This window comes from Parambassis ranga, chromosome 21 (assembly GCF_900634625.1).
Source record: "Parambassis ranga chromosome 21, fParRan2.1, whole genome shotgun sequence".
Classification (NCBI taxonomy): Eukaryota; Metazoa; Chordata; class Actinopteri; family Ambassidae; genus Parambassis; species Parambassis ranga.
Genome location: NC_041041.1, coordinates 8,508,600 through 8,534,087, shown reverse-complemented (window position 1 = coordinate 8,534,087; position 25,488 = coordinate 8,508,600). Strand labels below are relative to the sequence as shown.

Below are 25,488 nucleotides of genomic sequence, written 5' to 3'. Positions count from 1 at the left end.
CACACACCTTGTGCTTGTCCTCCCTACATGAACATGCACACCTGCTGTATCATTACGGGCTGAACGCTGCAACGCCTGCAGCTCTGGCTAAGTCGTAGGTCTGAGGCTAACCTTGATTGTTTGTCTCTAAGATTGAGGAAAGCTCAAACGGAGAGAAAAAGACGACATCACTTCATACAATCTGTGGCACTGCGGAGCCTAAATTGCCCATGACACACCCAGAAAATTCCTTTTTTGTTTGTTTTTTTTCCACAATATGACATTAACCTGCTATCTCCCTTGGGTGGCAGCGGATCACTAACAACAACACACACGGGGGTAAAATGTGAAATAACAGCATGTCAGAGTACAACGTGAAAACTCTTATTGCCATTTTATGCTAAAAATATTGTCTGTCTTCCCAAGTGAAACATGAAATAAGGATTAGATTTTAATGGGCACACACACACACACACATACACACACACTCACACAGAGATCCCACAGAGCTGCTGTCAGGCTGGATTTATAAAGTAAGACAAGCTGGGCTTTGCAGCCAGCCAGTAGTTGTCATATATGACTAGGTGACTGTTGGTTGGAGCTATTTTGATGCTGTTCACATGTTATTTACATCACACACCCTCCTGTCATGTGCTGTCCCCAGCATGTCTTGTGTGTGTACATATGTCTTCATTTGTGTGTGTGTGTGTGTGCCTCAATGTGTGTCTGCCTCATGTCCCATCATCCCAAATAATCATCCCACAGTCATGCGTGAGATGCGATTTCCTTTAAACAATAGCAGGGCAGCTCGCCTTGCTGACCCCCAGCCTCTGAGGCTGCGGCAGGACAAACACATTCGCAGACACACAAACCTCTCAACTTGCATTAACAGCAACACATGCACAGATTCCATCAGGTTAGTGGTGATGACACAGTCTCTTTATGTTGCCGCTCATTTAACTGCCTTCCAGAGGAGACTTTAATAACTGGGGCCAACTGCTTGTCAGTGCTGCTCTTCTATCCTGACCTTAACTATTGGATAGTGGGTAAGACACAAACTAATACTAATGATTTCCCTGCCAACAGACAAAAGAGAAGTCAGTGCCAATGCCCCAGACCTGTCTTTAACAAAAATGGTTGTAATTTAATTGAAATGTGGGAGAGTTTGCATGTCAGGGATAAATCACGCCTTGTTCGCCGGTCTATCACTGCAGGAAATATGTCACGGTTTAGACTGTAGCCTCCTGTTTTAAGTATTAACAATGCCTTTTTTGTCCCCATCTTGGAACCTGTCAGTTAAGGATTATGGCTGGATCACATGAAATGTATGAGAGCGGTGCTGCTTAATATCTTTAATTGTCAAGTTCCACACAGGAGTTTCAGTCACTCCTCAGTCAACCTTTCATGTTCTTGTATCAAGAAAGTGCGGTAGAAAAAGTTCTTTACGGCAATGAATGTATCAAAAAACACTGCATCACAGGTAAAATGCATACAAAATTAAAAAGGCAAAAAGTCTGTAAACATACACATAAATTTAGACATTTAGACTTTTTTCAGAGAGTAAAGATGACCTTTGACCTTTTAGGATAAAATATGCATTTGATAACTCAATCATTGAGTTTAACATTGGTGCCTCATTTCCTTAATTCCTTAAAGCTTTCCTGAGATGATGAGTCACAGTGGAACAGACATCCTGGTGGAATGGTGACTAGATGCCAAAAATATTATGATGTTTTGCCAGTTTAAATGTGCAGTGTACTGTACATCTATCCCACTGATAAGTAAACGTCCTTCACTTCTTTCCACAGTAGAGTCTCTAGATCTTTATTTTAAATGAACCATGTCTTACATTACAAACTGAATGGCACGCTTCAGTCTATATAAAACATGCAGCCATTTAGATTCAATGATTGCGCTTGCTTAATTTCCACTTTCACGCAGGTCTTCACACTTGATGAATTGACTGAGCGATCTCTATTAGCATTTAAACATGCTATGGGGGGGGGGGGGTGACTCAGTGCAGCAGGTGTCCTTTCAAGAGACGGGAAATAAACATTCATCCAACATAAAAAAGATGCTCTTTTAATAAATCCTTGATATCACCAATTACGCACACTTGTGTTCATGTAAAGACTTTCAGTATGAAGCTGGAAAATGCACAAACTATGTTGCTCACATAGATTTTTCTATTCAGTCTGATGATGCAGTGACAGACTCTAATAAAACACTGGATCCCCTGAGAACCACTATACACCAAAGTGTCATGTGACTGAGGTGGAAGTGACGCTATGTTAGTAAAAATCTGAAATCATTGAAAATGTCATCTTGACATTTGATTATTTGAGGCTAGAGAAGTGGTCAAAGATTCTCAGTATCTACAGTACACAGGGTGTATTGGTCCTGATTGGAAGTCATGAGGTGTGACATGAAGTGTCAGTACAGCTTATCTCTAAAAGAGCAATCTCACTCTGTAACTAAAGCTGTGAGGAGAATCACAGTAATGTTCATTTGACATAACTCTAAAAATATATATGCATGTAAAACTGATTAACACATGCCATTTATTCGCTTTTTTTTTGCATACTAGTCGAGGAAACACTTTGCTGATTAGATCATAGAATTAGTGATTGTCACAGCTGAGGTCTAACATTTCACTAATTAACACAGCAGCCTGCAACAAGAGTAGACTGATGTGATGGACTTCAAGTGGTCTCGGAAGCACAGCCAACACCACCATCTGTCAGTCAGTCAGCCATTCATTCCAAACTCACGTGCAGACAGAAGCCGCACTCACTGCTCCAGAAACACACTCTTATCCTTGAAAATTATAGATCAAGACCAATGTGTCATCCCTCAGTTGCTTCTGTTGCGTGTGACCCACCTCTCTGGCAGCAGTTAATGAGGTAGTCTGTGAGCTGAAGGGAGCAATATGCCGGATCTACAGAGAAGGATCATACGGCACATCAAGCAGCCAAGCAGCAGCGACGAGGCCCCTCCATCAAACACTAATTCCACCTCTACAGCACACAAGTGATGGATGGCTTCAAGGAATATTAAAATATGATTTTTCAAGGTCAACCGGTGGGTTTTAAGAATTAATAGTCAATTTAGTGATCTCAAGAAAAGCGGAATTTTTACACTTCCATGATAAAAGGCTGGGTTGAATTTATACATTTAAGATAAATTAAAAGGGGAATTTAAAAAAAATTGATTAATAACTGGATCTTTATTTACATGTACAATTTTATAATATAATAACAATATATAATATGATATACATTAAAAGACAGTTTCGTAAAGAAATACAAAATTAGGTGTATATAAGCACCCAGTATTGGTAGATTATGGACAGTAGTTACAAAAGATACAACAAATTGGTCTTCCCTGACAAACATCATATCTGGATGATGCAATTAAAACTGGATATAAACCAGGATCGAAAAATTTGTTTATATTTTTTCCCCAAATAAACACATGTCTCTTTCAGCGGAAGGACCTCGTCTCTGTCCGTTTAGCAAGGAAACAAAGTTGGAAGCATTCATATTGGAACGCGCCCCGCTGACGGAACTGTTCCTTTCACCCGGTGTCGTTTCCTCCACAGATCCGCTCCTCCTCAGAGTCTGTCCGCGGTGTGCGCTGACTGCTGACACCGTTATGTGGTCTGCCTTTCGGTCTCACCTTCTACCGGTGATCAAGCTGTACCTGCTCGGTCTGAAGGTCCTGCTGGTTCAGCTGTTTAACAGACCTTCGAGGTTGCCAGGTCAGTGGGTGAAAATCCCTCTAATAAGTCGTTTGTTTACCTGCAGTTAGTTTTGACAACTTTGTGTGTCTTTCAGCGTTGTGTCACTGACAGTGACGTAAGAACAACTTTTAAGTAATGACCGTGGCTACATGAAAGTATAATTACACGTCAGTTTATGAAGCTGTTATTACGCTCAACATGGGCACGCTGCTAAGCTAGCAGTGTTAGCTAGTTAGTGTAAGCTCAAAACGTACCGCCTGGCATTTTGTCAAAGATAACGGGTCATATATTCATTCAAGAGCTTAAAACAGACCAGTTAGACTTGTTGGAGTTGCCTAAAGACGTCTCGCTGCTTCATCCATTCAGACCTGATGAAGCTGCCTGAAGGTGAACGTGTAGCAAAACGTCTTCAACGAACTCCAACAAATCAACTTTAACTTCTTGAGAGTGTTTGACGCTATCAGGTTAAATTCTACGTGCGCCCAACTCACCTGGACAATGTAGCAAATCTTTACAACCTCCAAGATTCGGTGGGCAGCGCGTCTAAGTCTGTCGCCCTGCGTTTTGCGTTTAAATGTGTACTTTATATAATGCAGTGTGGTGCTGAATACAAGAAACAGGTGTCTCAGTGCAACAACACTGCTGAAGGCTGATGGAATCAAGTACACTAACACTACTACAGAGAACTGAGGGCCACTCACACACATATATCTATTGTTTTATTATTTCTTTCCTTCCTATTGTTTTTAATTTAGTTTTATGTGTAAAGTGCTTTGGTCACTCTGGATGTAGTAAGGGGCTATATAAATAAAGGTTGATTGATTGATTGATTGATTGATTGATTGATTATATGCAAATAATACAAGAAGATCCTCCGTATGCCTGGGTAGACACTTGAGTAAGACTTAAGATTAAGACAGTACGTGTGTAATATTACATTACAGGGGGACATATCCTACGGTACCTCACTGGTGGTTGCACAAGAGTTTTGCCCAATTTAAATATCTGTGATTTACAGATATCCCATTTACGTGCTAATTGATGGTGCGGTGAATAAACCTCCCATTCCCACAATGAAATTTTCTATACAAAATGATTTCCTGTAATCCAGGAAAACATTGTAATGTAAGATCAAATACTGTTTAAGAAAAAAAAAAGAAAATGTTAAGACCCACATAGAAGTTTTTTTTTCTTGTTTCTGGTAATATCAGCCTATTTTCAAAAAGCCTTGTTATCAAATGACATTCTCTCTGATAACACTGTGTTCTCTTCTGCCTCTGCCAGTGATGCCCAGACAAGATGGCAAGGTTGCCATAGTGACAGGAGGTGGCAGGGGAATCGGCTATGAGGTAGTCCGCCACATGGCCAGGCTGGGGGCCCATGTTATCATAGGTACAGTATCAAGAACCTCACAGCTGTCATGCAAACAGGACAGGAGATACGACCTTTTCACAGCAACACACAGGGAGGTTTCCACAGAGGCTGGCTTTAAACACGTCAAACAACAGCAGTAATGATAACTATGATAATTATGAAAATATTATATAAGCAAAGGTGAATTTTTAGGAAATCGGTGAACCTTTAGTTTTAGTTTAGTGTTCTTCAAACTGCATTTAATTTCCTGACTTCTGAAATGTCTGCTCTTTCTTTGTTGTTGCTCAGGTTTCATCATTTTGAAAGAGCTTTTCTCGTTTTCACTGCAACAACTCTTTTTTTTATATTTTTTTTTCTTTGCTGGTGAAGGACTCCAGCTTTCCACTTAAAACTGATATTTCACAATTTCTGTTGCAATATAGTTACCACCTTATTGAAAGCTGCATTACACTACATCACATAAAATCTCGACTGAGGTCAGATGTGCTAGTTCAAACCGTCAGAACCTAAGATCATCGTCATAAAAAATAAGTTGTGTGCATGTCAGAGCCATCTGCTCCCAGCTGCAAATCAATCCGTCAGAGCACTTACAATCGCAGGTGTAAAATTGATGGCACAATAACCTTGTCTCATTACGCATGATGGCGAGAATGCCTCACATTAGTTTCTAAACAGCTGTACAGCAGTGACTCTGAATAGACCTCATTCTATGATACCAATATATGTACTGCATCAACTTATAACATCTACTATAGAGCAAATATAAGTATGGCTCTGCAATGCCATCATCCTTCCTCTGTGTGTGTGTGTGTGAACTTCAAACCGTGTCACTGTAAGACATCTTAAATTTATACCAGACAAGGCGACGGTGCATTCTGATTCCTCCTGACACCCCATTGATCTGTCTGAAGGTTTGGAATAGCATCACAACAGTTAGTAGAGTTAGTAGAGAATATGTGTGATGCTCCACTGTGAGTAGATGTAAAGGCTTTTTGAGCTCTGGTGGGATTAAAGCGCTGTTATCAGCCTGGGTGTTAAATGCAAATTCAGGATTAAGGTTTTTTTTTTTTTTTTTTGCATAAAACAAGGCCTGGCGTTGTTGCATTATTCATTTAGCAGTATTTACTGCTAGGAGATAAATTCAATACAACAAAGTATTGAACATTCTTCATCTTTTAATATTTATGTAAAAACTCCATATTGTTGAGAGAAGGTCGTTGATAGTGTCAAGACATTTAAGCAGTATTCTCTCTGTGGAGTTTTATATATTTTGTATCTGTCACATGAAGTCATACCCTTACATATACGCCTTTGATGTCTTCCTCTCTAATTTAACACAGCTCAATCTATGACTAACCAATCAGCTTGAGGATTTTGAGGTAAACTGTTCAGGCCTCTTTTTGACCCAGCAACAGCTAATTTGCAGGCATATTTGATGCCGGTGCTATTTCGTTTTCTGAATGTAAAGTCATGATTTGGTTTGGTTTTTTTTGTATTTCTTCCTTAAATATGCTTCTGATGTATTTTTCACTATATTAAGGATGTGAAACGTTCACTTCAGCTCCTCTGCAGTATACAATTAAAAACATTGAATATTGTGTTATCTTCAGATAACAATGCTCTTTTTTAATTTTATTATGGGAAAACTGACTGATTTTATTGTAATTTTGTGAACAGTATTTAAATTTTCTATGTTTTAGTTCAATCACATGTCTCGGCTAGTTTAAGTGAAAACTTTTATCATGGCAGCTGATTGTTGAAGGCTATGAAACCTTCAGCCCATGACACATGATCATTAAAGGGGGGAAAACTTTTGTTTTCTCCAGATCACACTATTAATTAAGTCATTATCATGAAAAAAGGAACGGTATTATCTTGAGATAATGATTTCATTAGTCATTATCTTTTGAAAGCAATGTTTGTGATTTTGGGAATAATTAATACTATCTTGCCTGCTCTAGGCCTCTGTAGCATAGACCTGAACACCACCAATTTCTGCCAAAGGAAACTGGATGTTGTCCCACACATCAGCAGCTCTAGGTGATGTCCACTTAGAAACATGGGCAGGTCATGAAGTACACATATATTTTTGGATTCTCCCACCTTCCACACGTGTTTAAAAAACTGTGCATTTTATGCCTTAATTTGACAGGGAGAAAGAAGAGTTTAAGACATTTGAGCTTATACTAAGTACTTAGGTGTCTTTGTGACACCATAAGGCCCCAAGTGTGTAGTAATCTGGCTGTTTGTATCAGACATCCGAGTCTATCATATCTGTAGTTTCCTCTGTTGTGGAGATCAGATTGGTAAGATGGCATCCTATTTAAATGTTCTGTTTTGTTCTTTTGTCTTGAGGGGTTTTCTTGGGATTTATCTTTTCAGGAAGTGCATTTGGGCATTGGGCTTAATGTACTTTCCACTGTGTCCATGACAAACAGACCCAATTTTTTTATGTATTCTGCAGCCCCTGCATTTGATTCTAACTGCCTTTATGTCAAATATTTGAATGTAGCCTTTTATATTTATATATATATATGTTAGACCCGTTCAGTTCAGGAGGTGCCGTGCTCAGAAAAGTAATGTTTTTATTGAGTCTGCCTACCAGGATGAGACCACATTTTCCATTCTGTGCACAAGCTTCAGAACTTTGAAGACATGTCTGCTTTATTCATTCACAGGATGTGTATACTGCAAAGTCAATGTCAGAGTATCCTTGGAAACAGTTTGAAGTTTTAGCTCTACTGATGCTTACACGCACAGAATCAATTACAATAGATGTTGGTTAAGTATCTGTTGTAGTCCGAGGAAATCCTCTGCGTACTAGAGCTGATCCCACAGCTGATGAGCACGTCTCCTTTTCAAATACACCAGACTCTTGAGATAATTCATGAAGTGAGAATATTTATGGTAAAGTGGATGCATATTTTAGGTGGAGTGGTATCATCATGCTCATGTAAGGAGAGTTGTAAGGTTTGAGGATCTGTGCTGTTGAATACCTGAGTGAGTATTAACCTGGATGCAATGCTGTGTTTTCTGAAGTGTTTTTTTTCTGGTTAAAAAAATAATAATGATTCTTATGGATATATTTTAATGGAGGGGGAACAAAAACAAGGTTGTGCTGGGAAAATCAAATGAAATACATACACTGCATGCACAATAGGAGATCTAACAAAGGAAAGGCACTAATATAGCGATACAGAGCCAAGTCCAGTGTTCAGTGTTTGAAATTGCCTTAGTGAAGTTGCCAGGTTTCACACAGCTGTTCCATTTATGAAGACCAAAACCTCTGCTCCCAGACTGTAACAGTGTCTCAGTGTATAGAGGTCCTTTGAAGGCTGTGTTCGGAAACTGAGCCACACAGCTGTGGCGTTCAAAGTCTGCGTACATAGATGAGTTGTTATTGAACTGTGGATAGACCAAGAAATTCTTACAACAATGTCACATATTATATTTGAAGACAGTTTAATATGATATTAAACCAGTTGTCACTCTATATCAAGCTTAGTTTATTCATTAACTGAGCTGCAGCACGATTATTTCAGTTAATTAATTAGGTTATTTTTAACCTCAAGCCCAAAAATATTTAGTAGGCAAACTATTTCCTTGGGGCATATTTTTAATCAGCGGCTAGTTTAATGGAGAGCTTTGTCCAGAAGCATTTGTGTGCAGAGATGTGTGTTTAATGATCTGCGACATTCTCAGGGAGTGTGGATAAATGGGCAGGGAAGCCTGTTGAAGGGCTGCTAACTAAGTGGTGTAAAAAACTAAAGCAAAAACAACAACAACAACAACAACAACAACCTGTGTTTGTGTGAGATCAGTGTATTCCTGTTCCTTATTTGTGTGTTCACGTTGACCTGTGTGACACGTCACGCGGAGGTGCCGCATCCTTTAGCTGTGCCTGAACCGTGGTGCATCAGGGTAAATGATGCAGTGCCCTTGAAAAGGCCTGTGTGATAATCCAAGATTAGTGTGTCTGTGTGTGTGTGTGTGTGTGTGTGTGTCTGCAGAGAGGAAATGGAAATGTAGGCTATTTGTGTGCATGAGTTGGGATAAAGAGAGTTTGTTCAGTCATGCAGTGTGTCAATATGCAGTCATTCCTGATGTTTGAAAATAATGTTCAATTTTTGATCAATTTTGCTGATTGACTAAACACTTAAATTACTAATTGTTGGCCTTATGAGAGTAGTTTATATGTGTGCACAATGAGTAACTGTGCTTTGGAATTGTTTTTAAAAATAACAGATGGAGAATGACACCAGCTCTCTGTCTGTCTCTCTCCACCCTTTTTGTTTCTTTCATCTCTCTGACATCCAGGCACAGTTTATTTGTATGCAGCCTCAGCAGACAGAAACATCCATCCTGAGTCAGAGCATCTGCTCGGGTAGATGTTTATTTGAGATTAGAAAACACTTTTAGATCTCTAATCTTAATGTCAATACATTGTAAATGAATGACAAGTCAATAAATTCATTTTTTAAATACACACAGGCACGGTGAAAATGCTGAACTGGACAAAATAAACACCAACACACACTAACACCTGGTTTTTGCCTTCAGTGTTTGTGCAGAATAGGAAAACAGAAAAGCATCTGTTGGTGGTAATAAGATTTACACAACCACACACACTTTTGTTGTAGAAGGATATTTTGGGGGGATTGCACTCTCTGGATCACAGAATAAATGTCAGGAATAGTTAGTTTAGAGGACTCAGGCGCAGGCTGGTTCAGCAAACCAGCTGAGTTTATAGTAACCAAAAAAAAAACCCAAACTCAAACCAAGGAAATTCAACCAAGGAGCAAACCAGACAAGAAACTCACAGTGAACAGGGTGCCGCACAGACAAAGGGACACACTGGACTTAAATAGACAAGGTAACAAGACACAGGTGAATCACATTAGGGCGGGGCAAACCAACACAGGGGAAGTAAAACACAGGGACAAACACAAGGGAGACAAGACTTTCAAAGTAAAACAGGAAGCAAGACCAAACCAAAGAAACACAGGACAACAGGGGACCTCAAACAAATCCAGAAAAACACAAATGAAACATAACAACACAACAGGGGAATTAAATCACAAAACAAGAAGATAATCAAGAAACAACAAACAAAATCTGTGTGTGTTGTCTCCTTCTCTATGTTTGTAGCATCCTTTTTTCCTGTTGCATCATGGGGTATGAAGTGCTGAACAATAAACTTGCAGTATCAATATACAATTTATCACGGTATAATGTGAAAGGTCACTTTTATTATAATGTCTTTTTTGCAGCTTGGTAATTAGTAGCGAACATTCTCTGAATCCAACAAACTCTTCACTGAAGCACGGATGTTCCTGAAGGGCAGCATTGTTGCATCAAGTGTTCTTTTTCCTCTGCAGAGCCTTTCTTAGAAATATGTTTTCATAAGATGAAAGAAATAAGAAAAAAAGAACATGTTATTACTGTTATTATTAAGGTCAGGCGCTGCTGTATATTCATCTGCACTTTGTGTTTGTGTGTCTCCTTCTCTTTGAGGTGGGAGGGATGAACAGGAGGGACTTGACGCTGTCAGAAGGATCTGTGAAGAGTACAAAGAGGCCAAAGGTAACATTACAAACATATTAAATACACACACACAGACACACACAAATGTTTGTGCACAAGTGTTCTTGTTTTAGCATGCCAGTGTTTGAAGGTAAAGGGCAGAGATGCAGCAGTCTGTCATCCCTCAGGCTTGTTTTTACAATCTTTACCAAGCACACACACATAATAGTGCACTTGCAGGTAAAACACACATTGAGCTTTCATGCTAGATATACAATGTCAGGAGTGCTCTTGATGCGCTGCGAGGAAGAGAAGGGAAACAGGGAAAATGAAAAGGGAGGGGAAAGATAATCATTATAAATACCATAGCATTAGCTCTACCTGCTTTATCCATTAGAGTGTAGCAGCAGGGCCAGACCCAGGTGACACTGGGTGAGCCGCCGGTGTAAGAAATAAATAATAAATAAGAGAGGAAGACGAGGGATGTAGAAGCAGAGCAGAGGAGGAAAACATGACAAATTGCTAAAAAAAAAAAGGAAATAAAGAGGAGGACAAAAAAATGGAAGCACAGAGGGGGTGATGGAGGTGAGAAGAGACGGATGATAACAGAGATTTATCACTCCATCGACTAAAGCTTACAGGGTTCTCTGTAACGCCGATGTTGAGAAATTGAATCGGCTGACCTTCACGGCACCATAAATTCCACACTAGTGTCATGACTAAGAAGCCTCATAAGTTATTTCTGTAGCAAATGGCCTTGAGTTCCTACACCACCTCGTTGTCAGCTGCTGTTTACCTCAGAGATTTGTACTCACGCAACATTCAGATTTTAGTCTATGGCAATTCATCGAAATTTGAGATTCTGATTTGAGAAAATGTTCTCCATCATTCTGATTTGTTCTCTCTCTCTCTCTGCATGTATGCACATGGTGGTGATGATGACAGGGAAACACATATATATTTGTGCTCGCTCCAGAATTCCATTTTTTTACATTGGTGACTGCGGGGTTAAGTTGTCATTGGTGACCATAGGTTATGTGCGATATTAAATATAGCACTACCAGTTGGGAACCAAGCTGTGCATCATCTTGCCTGGCACTGCAGTGGAGAGCAGCAGAAGGCAGGCTCTCCACTGGGTCTGGGTCCCAGCTTGTGTGTAAGAGGCTGTCAGGTACAGAGACAGCAGCCATGTAGCTGGTGTCATTGAAGTCGATTTCCCTGGACGGGGCCGTGGTGGAATTGATTACTTCTTTTGTAATTGGCAGGCACTGAGGCATAGGGGACAAGCGGGTGTCTGTAGCCAGATGTCTGTGCACTGAATGCGAATGTGTTGATGTGTGTATGTGTGTTTGAGTGTGTATGAATGAGACAGTAATGGATTCTCATTAGTATGTGAGGCAGAAGCTTTAAACATCTCTGTCCAAACGCCCTTTGGCATCCTTCCCAGTGTGTGTACGTTTGTCTGTTATGAGGAAATGGAAACAGCTCTTAATATACAGGTAGGCTGCAGAGGTGGCGATCAAACTGGTGACTTGGGTGGACAATCGTAGAGGTCCCTTAGAGAATTTCAAGGTGTTGCCATCAAAACTGAATTGCTTCAGTTTTGTGTACCTACAGTGGTTAGTGCATGAATTGTGCTCCCTCTGGCAATTATATAGCAATAATATTGATCTACCATGTTGACACTAGCAACAGCATTATGAAGTACCCGGTCATTACTGCTCAATTAATTCAGTGAAAATACTGATGACTTCTTTCTTCTATTTGATGGCCCAGTATATAGTAATATATCAATGTTTTATTATTTATATAATTTAACTGAACTGAACTAAAAAGCAACACAGTCTTTTATTAAGCACCAGGAGGGCAAAAATACAAAAACACATAGCGTGGCAAAACTCAGCGAGGCAAAACAAGGTTCTTAGCAAGGATTCAAAGCAGGTTCTAAAACACAGCGAAACATAATCACCAGGAGATTCACAAAGTCAAGGCTGGCAAGGCATGGACACATTCCAAGAATGATGAGACGAGCTAGCACCGAGTGCAGGGAAGACACAGGCTATATACACAGAGGGTAGGGCAGACAACTAGACACAGGTGAGGCACATTAGGGAGGAGGAGGTAATCACACAGGGAAACCAGACGAAGTAAAACACGAGACAAAACACGAGACAAAACACAAGCAGGCCAGGACTACCAAAGTAAGAGGGGAAGCACTAGGCAAGGCAAGATCTAAACAAAAACCCAAAGAACAAGACACCAGCCTAACGAAGATAACAATAACAGAACACAGGATTAACCAAATACCCAAAGCCTCCACCTCACCAGTAAGGTCACTTGCAGCTGTTGCACCAGTGTTTAAATCCAAAAGCTAAAGTGCTGGCTCAGACGAAACCTTGTATGATCATGTGTGCATGAACATTGTGTGTTTTATGTGAAAGAGTATTTGGTCTCAATTGCTTGGTCTAAAAAAGGTGCTGTCCCTGGAAAACCTTGACTACAATCCTAAGTATGCTAATGGCTTTAGACTGCAAGTGGGCGCCAGTCAATGAAGCTTAGAGCATTTATTTAAAATTATGTACACACACACACACACACACACACACACACATATGCAGATACAGGGTATTTCTGTATTTTTGCCACAGGCAGCGCTGTCTGTCCACTAACTTTAGTCACGGTGCACTTGAAAGTAACACATTGTGCCTCAAACCATAGGCCTAGATTAACAGTGTGAAGCAGGGGAACCTGTGAGTGTGTGTATGCATGTGCTTGTCTGCTTAACACACATTAAATTCAGCTTAGGTAACCCAGCTGCTCCTTTCTTTAAAAAAAAAAAAAAAAAAATTCCACCAAAGCTCTTTGACTCCAAACAAAATGTAAGTGTAACAGAACATCTATAAAACACTGACCTAATTAGAGTGTGTGTTTGTTTCTCATTCTCTGAGCATTTCAGAAAAGCGTTTTTTACTGGCAGAGTGCATGTGTGTCAGGGGATATTTGTGTTATTTATGCGCGTTAGACAGAATTACAGTCTACACAGATCTGGATTTATAGCTGCCTTGACTTTGGAGAGTATCATCTCATTAACACTACAAGCTAGAGTTGACTGGGGCATGGGGCACCAGCCAGCCTTTTCCCTCCTACATCAGCGGAATAAAAACGTCTGCGGAGGAGCGAAGACTGGCGCGCTGCCCAGACCTAAGATTCTTGGATTTCACTGCGTTGTTTATCAGACGGCTCAAAGTGAAACTATTTATATTTCCTTGTCTGGGTCTCATAAAAGGTGGTTTCAGAGAGGACAGTTCATTCATCGTTGGTGCATTTTTGTTCAGAGGTACAGCTGGTTAGTCAGAAGTGTGTGACTTGACACTTGCCTCATAGAGCATGTGGATAATGGAAGATCTCTGGCCTGCTGGCAAGCAGAAGAGAAATTTAATGTGTTTACCAGCGATGCATTTTAATATCAGATTTAGGTGTAATCCAGCTTAATCATATCTACTCTAGTCACAATCAGGACACAAGATGCATGTTAAAGCCAGGTAGAAAGGCAGGGATTTATGGCAAGAGAAGCAGGCAGTGCTCTCATCACTTCCTTTTTTTATTGCGCTTTTAGGATTGATTGGCAAAGACACACCAGATCATAAAGATGCTGGGGTGGCGAGCAGCATGGAACAGACTTACATATTAATTACCTGCTACCCGGGATGGTTATTGTGCTCATATTTGTTCAGATACTCCCAAGCAGCAGTACAATGTGAGAATGAAATGTTAATGGAGGTTTTTGTTGCAACCTGAAGCCTTGGTGTGAAAAGAACGTAGTGCTCATTTGTACCTCTTTACAAATTCTAATCACAACTGGAGCAGGAGCACTAATTCGAACAGGATCAATTACAGAGAAGAATACTTCTCACATTTGTGAGCATGAAACAGTCGAACATTATTTATGTACAAAAGATGTTCCACTTCACTTCCTCAATTGTTAGTTCCAATGAATCCAGTTTGACAAAGTGACTTTTTTTAGGTTTTAATATCAGTGCTCATCAGTGCCCATTGTTTTAATTGAGCACATTAACAGTAAGAGTCTTATATGTATATTGTTTACAATTCACCATACTGTGGTGTATTGCCTGTCTGAAAGACCTCTTTCATCTAAAAGCTTACTAAAAGTCATTGAATTTTTATTGTGTTCATGTGGCTCTTGTTGTAATTTAGCGCTGCACTGATTGTGCACTCATGTGGCAGAAACCATTTATAATCACATTTAGTGTTCAAAATTACAGATGCAATTTTTGTAACGTCTGCTGTTCCATCCACAAAGGACATGGAGAGCATCAAAGACAGAGATGTTTTCATAGCAGGGGAATTGAAAAGGAAGGTGATGGTTCACAAGCTCCGAAGCTTAAGTTAGAAATCTTTACTCTTCCATGAAACCAGCCTTTGATTTCTTGGTCCCCTCAAGACTTCACAATTCATAAATGTGACATGAAACATTTAAGTGTTTTTGTTTGTAAGTAACACCAAAAAGAAGCGTTGTCAAAGGTCGGCTGTGTGTGCTGGGTTACGAGACTGTTCCCCTTTTCATACGCTAACATGCAGCTATAAATTGACTGTAAGGCATTTCTTTCAAGACCTTTGTCTGTAAGAAAAATACAGTTGATGTATTCAGTCATTGGATCAAGAAGGCAGAGCTTTATAAAAGCTCCTGGGGTCCACGCCCACACCTGATCGATAGCATTTCACTCCCAGTGGGCGTTCTGGATATGACTGCCTCTTCTGAAAGGGCTTGGCCTCAAGGGGACCCATTCAAGAGGACATAGGAGGACTGACAGCCATGTCACACACACCCACACAAGTACACCCTTTTACAGAGTAACTCACACACACACACACACATTTGCTTCCTGGTACATGCAGTCCAAAGGCACCTATACACAGACTGACACTGAAATTTGCAGCTTATGGTCATTCAGATGCACACTCTTAATCTCCCTGTTGTTTCTATCTCTCTCTCTCTCTCTCTCTCACACACACACACACACACAGCCAGTAGGAGGTGACTGGCATGGTTTGGAGATAAGGCTGCTATCAGACCTTCATCAGGGACAGCTGCACTCTCATCTGTCTCAGCGGCCTTTTCCTCTATCTGTTCCATCAAGTCTCCATCCCCCTGCTCTTTTTCAGTCCTTTTCCTGTCTTTGATTATATTTGACCCTCTACAGACTTATGGGAGTTACAACGAGGAACAATATATTATTTTCTTGATTGAAAGACACAGTCTTCCTTTAGAATGGCAGTGTACTTTTGGCACCATGACAAAGACTGTTGAGCCACAAAACATCTGCCAAATACTAGCAGGGTTATATCCTATTTGTTATGAATTAAAGTATATGATATAAACAAGATCCATGTGAATAATTGTGAAGCCTGGTGCATACGAAGGCATATCGCTCAGAATTGACAAGGTTCTAGCTCCTTATTTCACATGCTCATCACGATCACACGGTTAGTGCTCTAATATTGAATGAAAAGATAAGATTTAGACATATATATATATATTTATATATATACCCCATCTAGGTACAAGGAAATTAAATTAAAGATTAAAATGTATAAGGAGAGGGGGACAGATTGTGGCAGTACAAGTGAGACTGTTCCTTGATGAGATGAGATTTCAATTTACTGCTTAAGATTAGAAGTGACTGTGCTGTCCTGGCTGTGGCGGGAAGGTTGTTCCCTCAATAGAAAGCTTGTAAAAAAAAGAGAGAAATGAGCCTTCATGTTTTATTTATTGGAATAATGAATGAAGTATACACACAACAAAACAGGGGAGAGACCAAAAATGTGGGATGTTAAATGAAAGGGCCACAAGAGGGCAAGAGGGGAAGCACACATCACCAAAAACTGGACCTCAGCTGAGGCACCTGATTATTTATATGACTAGCTAATTTCATGATATTAGCCTCAGCATAAGTTTCTCTGTCTCTATCTCGATTGTCCTAACTATACAAAACAAACAAACCTTCTCATTTTGAGCTGAGCAGGATTTGTGGCATCACAGCTAGTTAGGTACAAACCTGAACAGTACCATATTCATAGACTCCTTTAGAATTACATTTATAATGACAAAGGATATTATAATTGTTATATTTTAACATGCCCTGTTTTTATCTTAAGAAAACAAACATTCACTTTGAAGTTTGTTCAGCATTCTAAAAATGCTAAACACCACAGGCAGTAGTTTAATTCGCTTCGGAAATCGTCCATTGGCATCCGTCCCTGAGCAGGTCACCCTCCTGTAAAAGGGCGAAAAAAGACTAACACACCAGTTTAACTAAAAAACGTTGTACTGTTGTAAAACTGCTTTACTTATTGTCATTTTTGATATTAGTATACACTTATTTTTGGAGCACCCTGGTGGCCTAATGGTTTACACCCGTTGACAGCATATTACTATAGATGGAGGTTTTGAGTCTGTGGGAGGCAGGGACCATCAGCATATTGCCACATAATAGTGTCACAGTCCGCCTGAATTCCAAATACAGGCAAAGAGGTGGAGTGCAAGTGGAGCTAAGGCAGGTGGAGGGTCATAGAAGCAGGAAGCTCATACTGTGAGCTGCCAACCATATGTCACTCAAAGTGGTCACACCCTTAATTATGTGTAATTTTAAGTCCAGATATAATTAAACCACTCTTTTGGAGACACCCCTCTTTGAGGCTGCATGTGGAACTGCATCATTAACCACTTCCAATTTTATATATCCATTCACATGCAAACACAAATCTGACATAAAAAGAGTATAAAATAGACTTCTGGCCTCCTATGAGTTGCAAGTCAAAGTCCCAGTATGTTCCTTTATCTTAAAAGCAGCTTTCCCCCAAAGTAATTTCTCTGCATCCACATACTAAAGCACACAGAGTCACTTTCACGCTCTGATGATACCATCTCCTGATCCCTGATCCCCTACCTGTGTCTTATCAATACATTAGACCTCATACAACAATGTGTTACGCATTTATGGAGCTCCACAGGAAGTATTATGTATAATAGAGTGCAGCAGCAGACCCATAGTGTTGTTAGTATTGTAGTGTAAGAAGCTACTGAGCCTGCTGTAAGAGATGATTAATACACTCTTTGATGTCTTACTGGCAAAATGGCTCTCAGGAATAATCCATTTGCAATGCTACTGATGTGTGTGCCCCTGTGTGTGTGTGTGTGTGTTACAGTGGAGTTCAAGAAACTGGACCTAGCCTCTTTGCAGTCCGTCCGACAGTTCGCCAAGAGCTTCAAACAGCGGGAACTGCCGCTAAATATTCTGGTTAACAATGGTGAGTAGTCTGTCAGACTGTGCACATCATATTTAAAAATATTAAGTAAGAAAGTTAAAAATCCTCTGCAGAGCAGCTTCCATCTGATTCTGTCACCTGACAGGATTTACAAGGATTTAAAATAAGCTTCATCCTCACACACTGTACATCTCCATCACTGAGAGAACTTTATAGTGAATGTTAATTTCCACCATTAATACAAATCAGATTGCAAATTGTGTTAGAAGAACTATTAAAGTTGTCAGAATGAAGAACACACATCTTCAGCTCAGTATTGAACATTACTCCAGAAAGCCAGATTGTGATAACTAGCAATATTAGTCACTGATTTTAACAATGTTTGCACTTAAAACACATAAGCTTATTTTTCTGTTCCCTGTATGTTTCTGTTCACGAACTGTCTGCGTATAGCGGGCGTAATGCTGGTTCCTGAGGGCCGTACTGAGGATGGATTTGAGCAGCACTTTGGTGTCAATTACCTTGGACACTTCCTGTTGACTTGGCTACTTCTGGATACACTGAAGGACTCTGGGAAAAGTGGCTACATTTCACGCATTGTTAATGTCTCATCCTCAGCTCACTGCATTGGGGAGATCAAACTAAATGACCTGAACAGCTGGTAGGTACACACAGTGGCACGCATATTTATACAGTATATAAACACGTGTAGGGGTTTTCCACAGCAAAGGGAACATTTTAATTATCATACAGAAAAGCACTCCTAGTAATTTGTGATGGAGGAGAGCAGAAGGAACAATGCATATTATTTTCTAGCTTTTAATTAATATCTTTAGCTTTTTGCCCTTTTCTGTCTCAGTAATATGAAATTATGTGCACTGTAGTCGCTCAGTATTACAGTAGCTTCTTTTAAGACCCAACTTTTCACACTCACCTGCCTTCTCTGTGCTGCCATCACTAACAAATGTCTCCATTTCTGCTGGCATTAGTGGGCAACTGTTGGCTCCAGTTGGCTCAGCTCTCAACACTGCTGTCACATAGCATTAGCACCCTAAATATCTCTGTGTTGTTTCATTTCCAGCCCTCCTGCTATTGTGCTGTCACACTGAGTTTTAAATACAGATGCGAACAACCAAGGTTGTCGCTATTTTCAGCTGTAGCATATTAATTAAGCCATGTAGGCATAACTGTGCCGCATACACATATTAACAACCCACAGCACCTTGTCATGTCAGAAACTCATCTGGTCTATAGAGAAAAAGTACGTTATTTGTATTATTTCGTGGTTTCATGTGAATAATTGTAATAAGAGTTATGGGTTAAAAGTATTACAAGCAAAAGTTTAGTGGTTTATCGCTGAACTTCTCTGATGCTGCAAGACTTCAGTCAAGTGACGTGTTCTTTTTTTTCTTTTAAGCCTGATGATTCAGAGACGTTTTTTCAATCGTCCAGTATAAAAAGATCTTGTCTTTGTTCAGCAAGTTCTTTTCACAGAAATTGTTACCCGTTTTGGTCACAGCTGATTGGAATGAACTGAGCAAGCCTTAGTTGTTCACTTTCTCATCCTTGTTCTCTTCAAACAGTGTTTTGGTGTTTTCATGTTTGAAGTCTGACACCCTTACTTTCTCTCTCTCTCTCTCTCTCTCTCTCTCTCTCTTCAGCCAGTGTTATTCAGCCCATGCTGCATATTGTCACAGCAAGCTCGCCCAGGTGTTATTCAGCTCCCACCTCCATCAGGAGATGCAGCAAGGAGGTTTCCCAGTGAGCTCCTGCGCTGTGGATCCTGGCATGGTGGATACCGCTCTGTACCGCCACATGTGGACGCCTCTACGTCTGCCACAAACTGTCATTGCTTGCCTGCTTTTCAGGGTAAGATACTGCTCTCACTGCAATCTCAATCTTCAATTGATGCACATCAATCTTGATGTGCACCAAATCAAATTGTCATGGTAAACATGGTGTATTATTTTGTGTAATTTGGGTACTTCACTGTTGAAAGATTAGTGAATAGTTGTTCTCCTAACTGGGACAACACAGGAATTTATTCTGCTCTTGTTGGTTTTTCTTAGTTCAATATTTTTCCCTTGTAGGTGAACTGTTCAGATGTTGGGTGTGAGTGTGAAATAAATAAATAAAAAACTGCGCTCTAAAATCTCAACAGTTTAAACAGGCAGCCCAGCTACTATTTATAAAACATTTTGCAGTCTGCATGCTTTTCCTTCCTGGAAAGAAACTGCTGCTGTCACTCATTTTCATTCAAGGTATCACAGTGACCTGAAACAACAGACTTGAATGCAGACACTCTCTGGGATTTTACTACAAGACACTGAAACACACACGTTGTCCCTCCACTTTACTGAAAATGACAGTGCTACTAAAAGGCAAGCTAGACTGTTACATTTTAAAGCATTGCATAGATTAAAGCAAGTGGCTGCTGGCTGCATTTGTGTGTATGTGTGTGTATGTCTGTGTGAGTGTTTGTGTAGTAAAAAACACATAATGCATTTTTGTGTGAGTTTTGAGTTAGTGTGACCACACAAGTTGTAGAAAACTATCAGCATTTTTTTCATCGTAATAGCTAAAAAAACCCCATATCTGAGCAACAGGTGAACTACAATAAGCAGACTGTTGCCATGGAAACATCTATATTTTTTCCTCAGAAAGTGTTTTATGGAGTGTTTCTGCACTAAAACTTCAGAATGAATAATAAAGAATAAATTAAGTTGTGTTTGTCAGTATCATTGCGCATACAGAAATTTTTACCCTTGGAGAAAAAAAAAATTCATTCAGAAGAACAATTAATATTCATGTTTGAAACACACACACTGTTCCACACAAGGTTGCCAGTGTGTACTGTTGACACTCGCAGGATCCTCATCCCTGCCCTGAAACCTGCTCCTGGTCTCAGAGCTGACACTGAGATCATTGTTAAAATGCATCAACACTGACGCGCTAACACACACACACACTTACACATTAATGCATGCAGACACACATGCAGGCACTTACCCTGAGCCTGTTTTTCTCTGATGTTAACAAACAGTGACGTCAGCCCTACTCTTGCATTCATATACACACATACACACAAACACACTCAGAGACAGTCTTTGTTGTTGTAGTGATACGTTTTTTTTTATCTTGTCACTCCAATAACTTTTGATGTTCATGTACTTTGGGTAACTTTCTTAAATAAATATCTCTGTATGTGCGTTTGTCCCCTCAGACTCCTGCAGAGGGCGCTTCAACTGTGCTATCAGCTGCACTGTCACCAGCCCTGGAGGGGGGCTCTGGAGGAGGCTACTGGGCAAATGGGCAAAGGGAGAATTCAACACCCTTTGACCCCCAGCTGCAACTGAGCCTATGGGAAGTCAGCCTGCAGTTGCTTGGCCTACAGTACAGCAGCACAGGACTAAAGGATGACCAACAGGACTAAACCCATCTGAAACCATCAGATAAACACCCTACACCAGCCTCCATCTTTTCCTCCACCTCCCTCCTTTTTTTTTACAATCTTTTTTTCCCGTCATCCATACCTCACATCAGTGCGTTAGTAGCAATTTGTGTTGAAGAATTCAGAATCCGCTACTGGACTGTGATTGGTTCTATGGGGAATGAAGACTTCCTCTTTTGTTCCAGACCTGCCAAAGAAGGGCTACAGGGGATGGAAGATGTTTTTTGTTTTTTTACCCACTGTGAGCAAGCAAACATACACACACACATAACCACACTACACCCCAGGGTTATGGCGACATGTCCTTTTGCTGTCGTAGATATGAGACGCAGTGCCAACGATCTTTAGTATGATGAGGGTGATTTTATTTAAAGTCATCATCAAAAAATCAAATGAAGTTTTCAAAAAGCTTTTTTTGCATGACTGAAAAAATACATGTTTGTCAAACCCTAGCCTACATATTCATACACAATGATCTGCTCTATCCCGCATTGCTGTTGCTGTGGGGGGGGAATGTGATGTCATCAGGTTCGTTCAGACACGTCACAATGATGGCCGTCTTGCCATCCTACCTGTTCTACAGGGAGCACTTATATTTTTGGTACTTTTTGTGCTTTTTGCTGTCTACTTCTAAATCCTTGTGTTAACTGCTGGTAGTCGCTGTATAGTAAGCTTCTTTTTTTTTAAGGTGAATGGAGACGGGCAGAAATAATCACTCTTTCTGTCACCATTCAGCAACAAAAAGACATTCCTCTGAACTGAAAGGAGGATTGAGGAAGACACAAAATCCCATCTTAATGTAGGCCTAAATGTGGAGCAGTTCTCCGTACACTGGAAAGCGATGTAACATTTTGTGGGAATTTTCTTGCTGATCCGAGGATTTCCGGATGTTTCTTTTTTTTTGCCTGCTTAGAAACAAAAAAGGGAAGCAATGGGGAAAAACTAGAATCCAGCTGCTTTCCTTTTGCTTAATCTTTTTACTGTGAATGTGATACGCGTGTGTTTCATACACACACAGAATTCACTCATGTATCGATATCTTAATTCCTGCTAAAGGATAGCACAACAATGGCTAGTCCTAGAAGAAAAGCAGTGAGAAAGAAATAGAGAGAGAGAGAGAGAGGGGAAAAGCACTTTTTTCCAGCATTCAAACTGTGATTGGTTCCTTGTTAGTGCTGCTGCTAATACAGCTTCCTCGTTTGGCTCCGCTCCCAGTGCATTGTGGGATTGAGATTTCCCAGCGGTGAGACTCAAACTCCATCTGCTGAGCTGACATGCACAAACACACACACACACAGAAACAGTGGAAGCAGTACATCCAAGCATGGGCTTATCCAAACATCCACTCAGCAAACAAACACGTCTGTCTCTCTCGCAGGAATACACACACACACACACACACACACTGCGCCATGAAGCCATCTTCACTGTGATTAACACAATTTATCTGTGAGGATGAAGAATTTTATCTCAAATGAACAAGTGTTGGCTAAAATCCTTAACCATCGCTGTCTGTGTATATTGTTGCTTTGGTACAGCCAGTGAGCATCCAGCCTTTGTTATTATCTGCCGTATGTGAAGCAATAGTATCACTGTGGTAGCTAATTCACACAAACAGGAAACAGCAAAAGGGCCCGGGAGTATGAACGTGTACAGAGGAAAAAGATACCAGCTTCTAGTTACCCTCATATCAGGAATTCAGAATTTCTCTGTCTACATGTATGAAACGTTTGATGATGATGATGATGATGATGATGATGATGATGATATCGGGGTTCTTCAATGGTTTAAAGTTGTCCAGCAGTTTGACAGCTCTCCTGCTCCTCCCCTCTAAGTCAGCTCACACTGTCTTACACTGGCAAACAACACAGGTGTATTTGGCGTGTCAGGTAAAAAAATGTCAGAGTTAATTCTTTGCTTCTTTTGTTTATGAAAATGTTCTGATTCATTTAATTTAACTAAACTAGGAAATCCAAGTAGTGTTTCTTCATCAAATACTTAAGAATCCTTTAAAATGGGACGTGATGATGAAGCTATTAAAAATATAATTTCCCAACTGTGACTATACACTTGAACGCAACGTTAAGTCAGAACTCCACCTCAGAAATTCTGGGAAAATGTTAGCAACTTTAAATAACTTGTTGATGTCATATAAAAGAGAACATGGTGGCTGCAAGTATCCCTAACCCTGTCTGTCTCTCACAAGCACCTAATGCAATACTTTTTCACTAAATACTAGCAACAGCTGATGTTTAAACACTAGGAACAAACTCCATGTTAGGAACTGGGGAGCTTGTGAATGTACTGAACGTCCAGAAAAACACATCACAGCTTCCCATCATAGAATCAGACTCACACTGTCCAGTAAGGCCAGTGTTTATCACTTAAATCTCACTTGTGTGTGCAAAATATCATAGAGAGTGGTCTTCAGTGTATTTAAAGAGGCAAATTAACTGAATAAAATGGAAGATTCAGCATTCACATTTCAGCATTTAGGTTGAATGTTTTTCTCACCAAAATGCCAGAAAATCTCTTCAGATTCAGACTTTTCTCTTCAGTGTTGTTAGGCTGCTTGGAAACTGTTTATCGCCTCAGTGCTTCCTTGTTTGACTGTGCGGCTCCCCCAGGCAACTGTAAGGTACTGAGACTACATAACAAACAATCAAACCTAGTCCCACTGAAACAAACATACACACTAACAAAAACACCAGCTTACTACTCAGCAGCGCTCATTTAAGGCTGAGCCGCCTCAGAGCTTATGATCCAGCTGCTACAGTCTCAGAGACAGAGAGAGAGTGAGAGCGAGAACGTCACTATGTCAGCACAAGGTTTTCCAAAGACGAGGAGGCGTGCGAGGCACCGTGTGTCAGTGTGCAGACGTTTCTGCTAAATTATCAATGATACCTGGTTATATATTTAGTGTCTTCTGAAGCGTCCACACACAGAGACAGGACCAACACGGTGAACTTTCAGAACTTGAATTGCAAATATAGAAAAAGAGCAACAAAAAAAGGAAAAAAAGATGAAAATAAAAAAAACAGCTCAAGTAACTGTCTGTGATATTGTCTGTATGTGATTTAATTGTATATGATAATGTCAAAGAGGAGACGTGTGTGTGTGTGTGTGTGTAGACTGAAAACGCTCTTATAGCCATTCCTCTGACTGACCTGGGATTACATTTATATTAAATGTTCCAGTCCCAAGTTCTGCAAATCCTATATGTGCATATGTATATGAAGAGATAATGTAAAGATGTATAACAGGGGGTCACCAGATGGACTGAGTCCTTACTTTGGTAAAAGGAAACAGACATGTTTCTATCCTTTCACCTCTAACGCATACATCCTTTCACCTTGTGAGTGCAACCTTTCACTCCACTCCCCACCCCCCCATCCCCCTCGGGGGGGGCTGCAAATAGAGGATGTTCCCACCTCAAATCCATTGTAAACATTCAGTCCATCTGGGACCCCGAAGGTTTAAGAAATGTGTAAAATGTTTTATTTTTTATCATCGTTTTGTTGTTGTTGAGATACACATCTTATTGCTTTTGCCGTGCCTATAAGAAGAAAATCTCCTTCATATGTGTGTAACTGTGACCTTTTTCATGTAGAATCTGATCTTGTAGAAGCTGTGATACCGTCTTGTCCTGTGCATTGCCGTAAGTTTTTTCTCTCTTTGGAGTGGAGGCGGAGTGAAGGTGATGAATATGGTGCGCATGTGAGTGAATCAACGAGTGTGTATGTGTGTGTGTGCCTGTATGTGGAGATAAGGGAGTTGATGTCCATGTTTTTGGGGTTTTTTTTCGCTTTTTTTTCATATTTTTTGTCGATGGTTGTGACATTCCAGCAGCAGCCACCATTTTTTCTATTATCCAAAGCCTCTCAATAAACATATCATTGTGCCACTTGCTGTCTGTCCTTCTGCGACATGTGTCAGTGAGAAACTGTCAGTCTGATGACGCTCGACATGAGACAGGGGGCCTCAAGCGCAGTCTGATCTTTAGAGACATTCTCTGATCCATCAGTGAAATGTACACACACACACACTCTATCACTCCAGAGGACATTACATTGGCCTACATTCATTTTCTGAAGATTTCTTAAACTTTGATTTTCCAGCTGCCACCACGAGG

General features: G+C 40.3%; 1 protein-coding gene across 2 annotated transcripts; it reads left to right on the top strand.

Annotated features, from left to right (window-relative positions):
* The first annotated feature begins 3,548 nt into the window (after positions 1 to 3,548).
* Positions 3,549 to 25,260, top strand: LOC114426698 (dehydrogenase/reductase SDR family member on chromosome X-like). Of its 2 annotated transcripts, none has more exons than XM_028394241.1 (7): positions 3,549 to 3,739; positions 5,006 to 5,113; positions 10,610 to 10,678; positions 17,846 to 17,947; positions 18,524 to 18,566; positions 19,567 to 19,774; positions 21,129 to 25,260. In XM_028394241.1, the coding sequence occupies exons 1-7, from the start codon at positions 3,634 to 3,636 to the stop codon at positions 21,336 to 21,338; spliced, it is 846 nt and encodes a 281-aa protein (XP_028250042.1). In that variant the 5' UTR covers positions 3,549 to 3,633; the 3' UTR covers positions 21,339 to 25,260. The 2 variants fall into 2 exon arrangements, with proteins under 2 accessions (XP_028250042.1, XP_028250041.1); XM_028394240.1 differs by having other exon boundaries at positions 18,359 to 18,566.
* Positions 25,261 to 25,488: the final 228 nt, after the last annotated feature.

Excerpts from the sequence above, each read along its gene's own strand:
- LOC114426698 (XM_028394240.1), top strand. The coding sequence starts at position 3,634 with ATGTGGTCTGCCTTTCGGTCTCACCTTCTACCGGTGATCAAGCTGTAC. Across the intron at positions 5,114-10,609 it reads GGGGGCCCATGTTATCATAG|GTGGGAGGGATGAACAGGAG; the intron begins GTACAGTATCAA and ends CTTCTCTTTGAG. Across the intron at positions 10,679-17,845 it reads AGAGTACAAAGAGGCCAAAG|TGGAGTTCAAGAAACTGGAC; the intron begins GTAACATTACAA and ends TGTGTGTTACAG.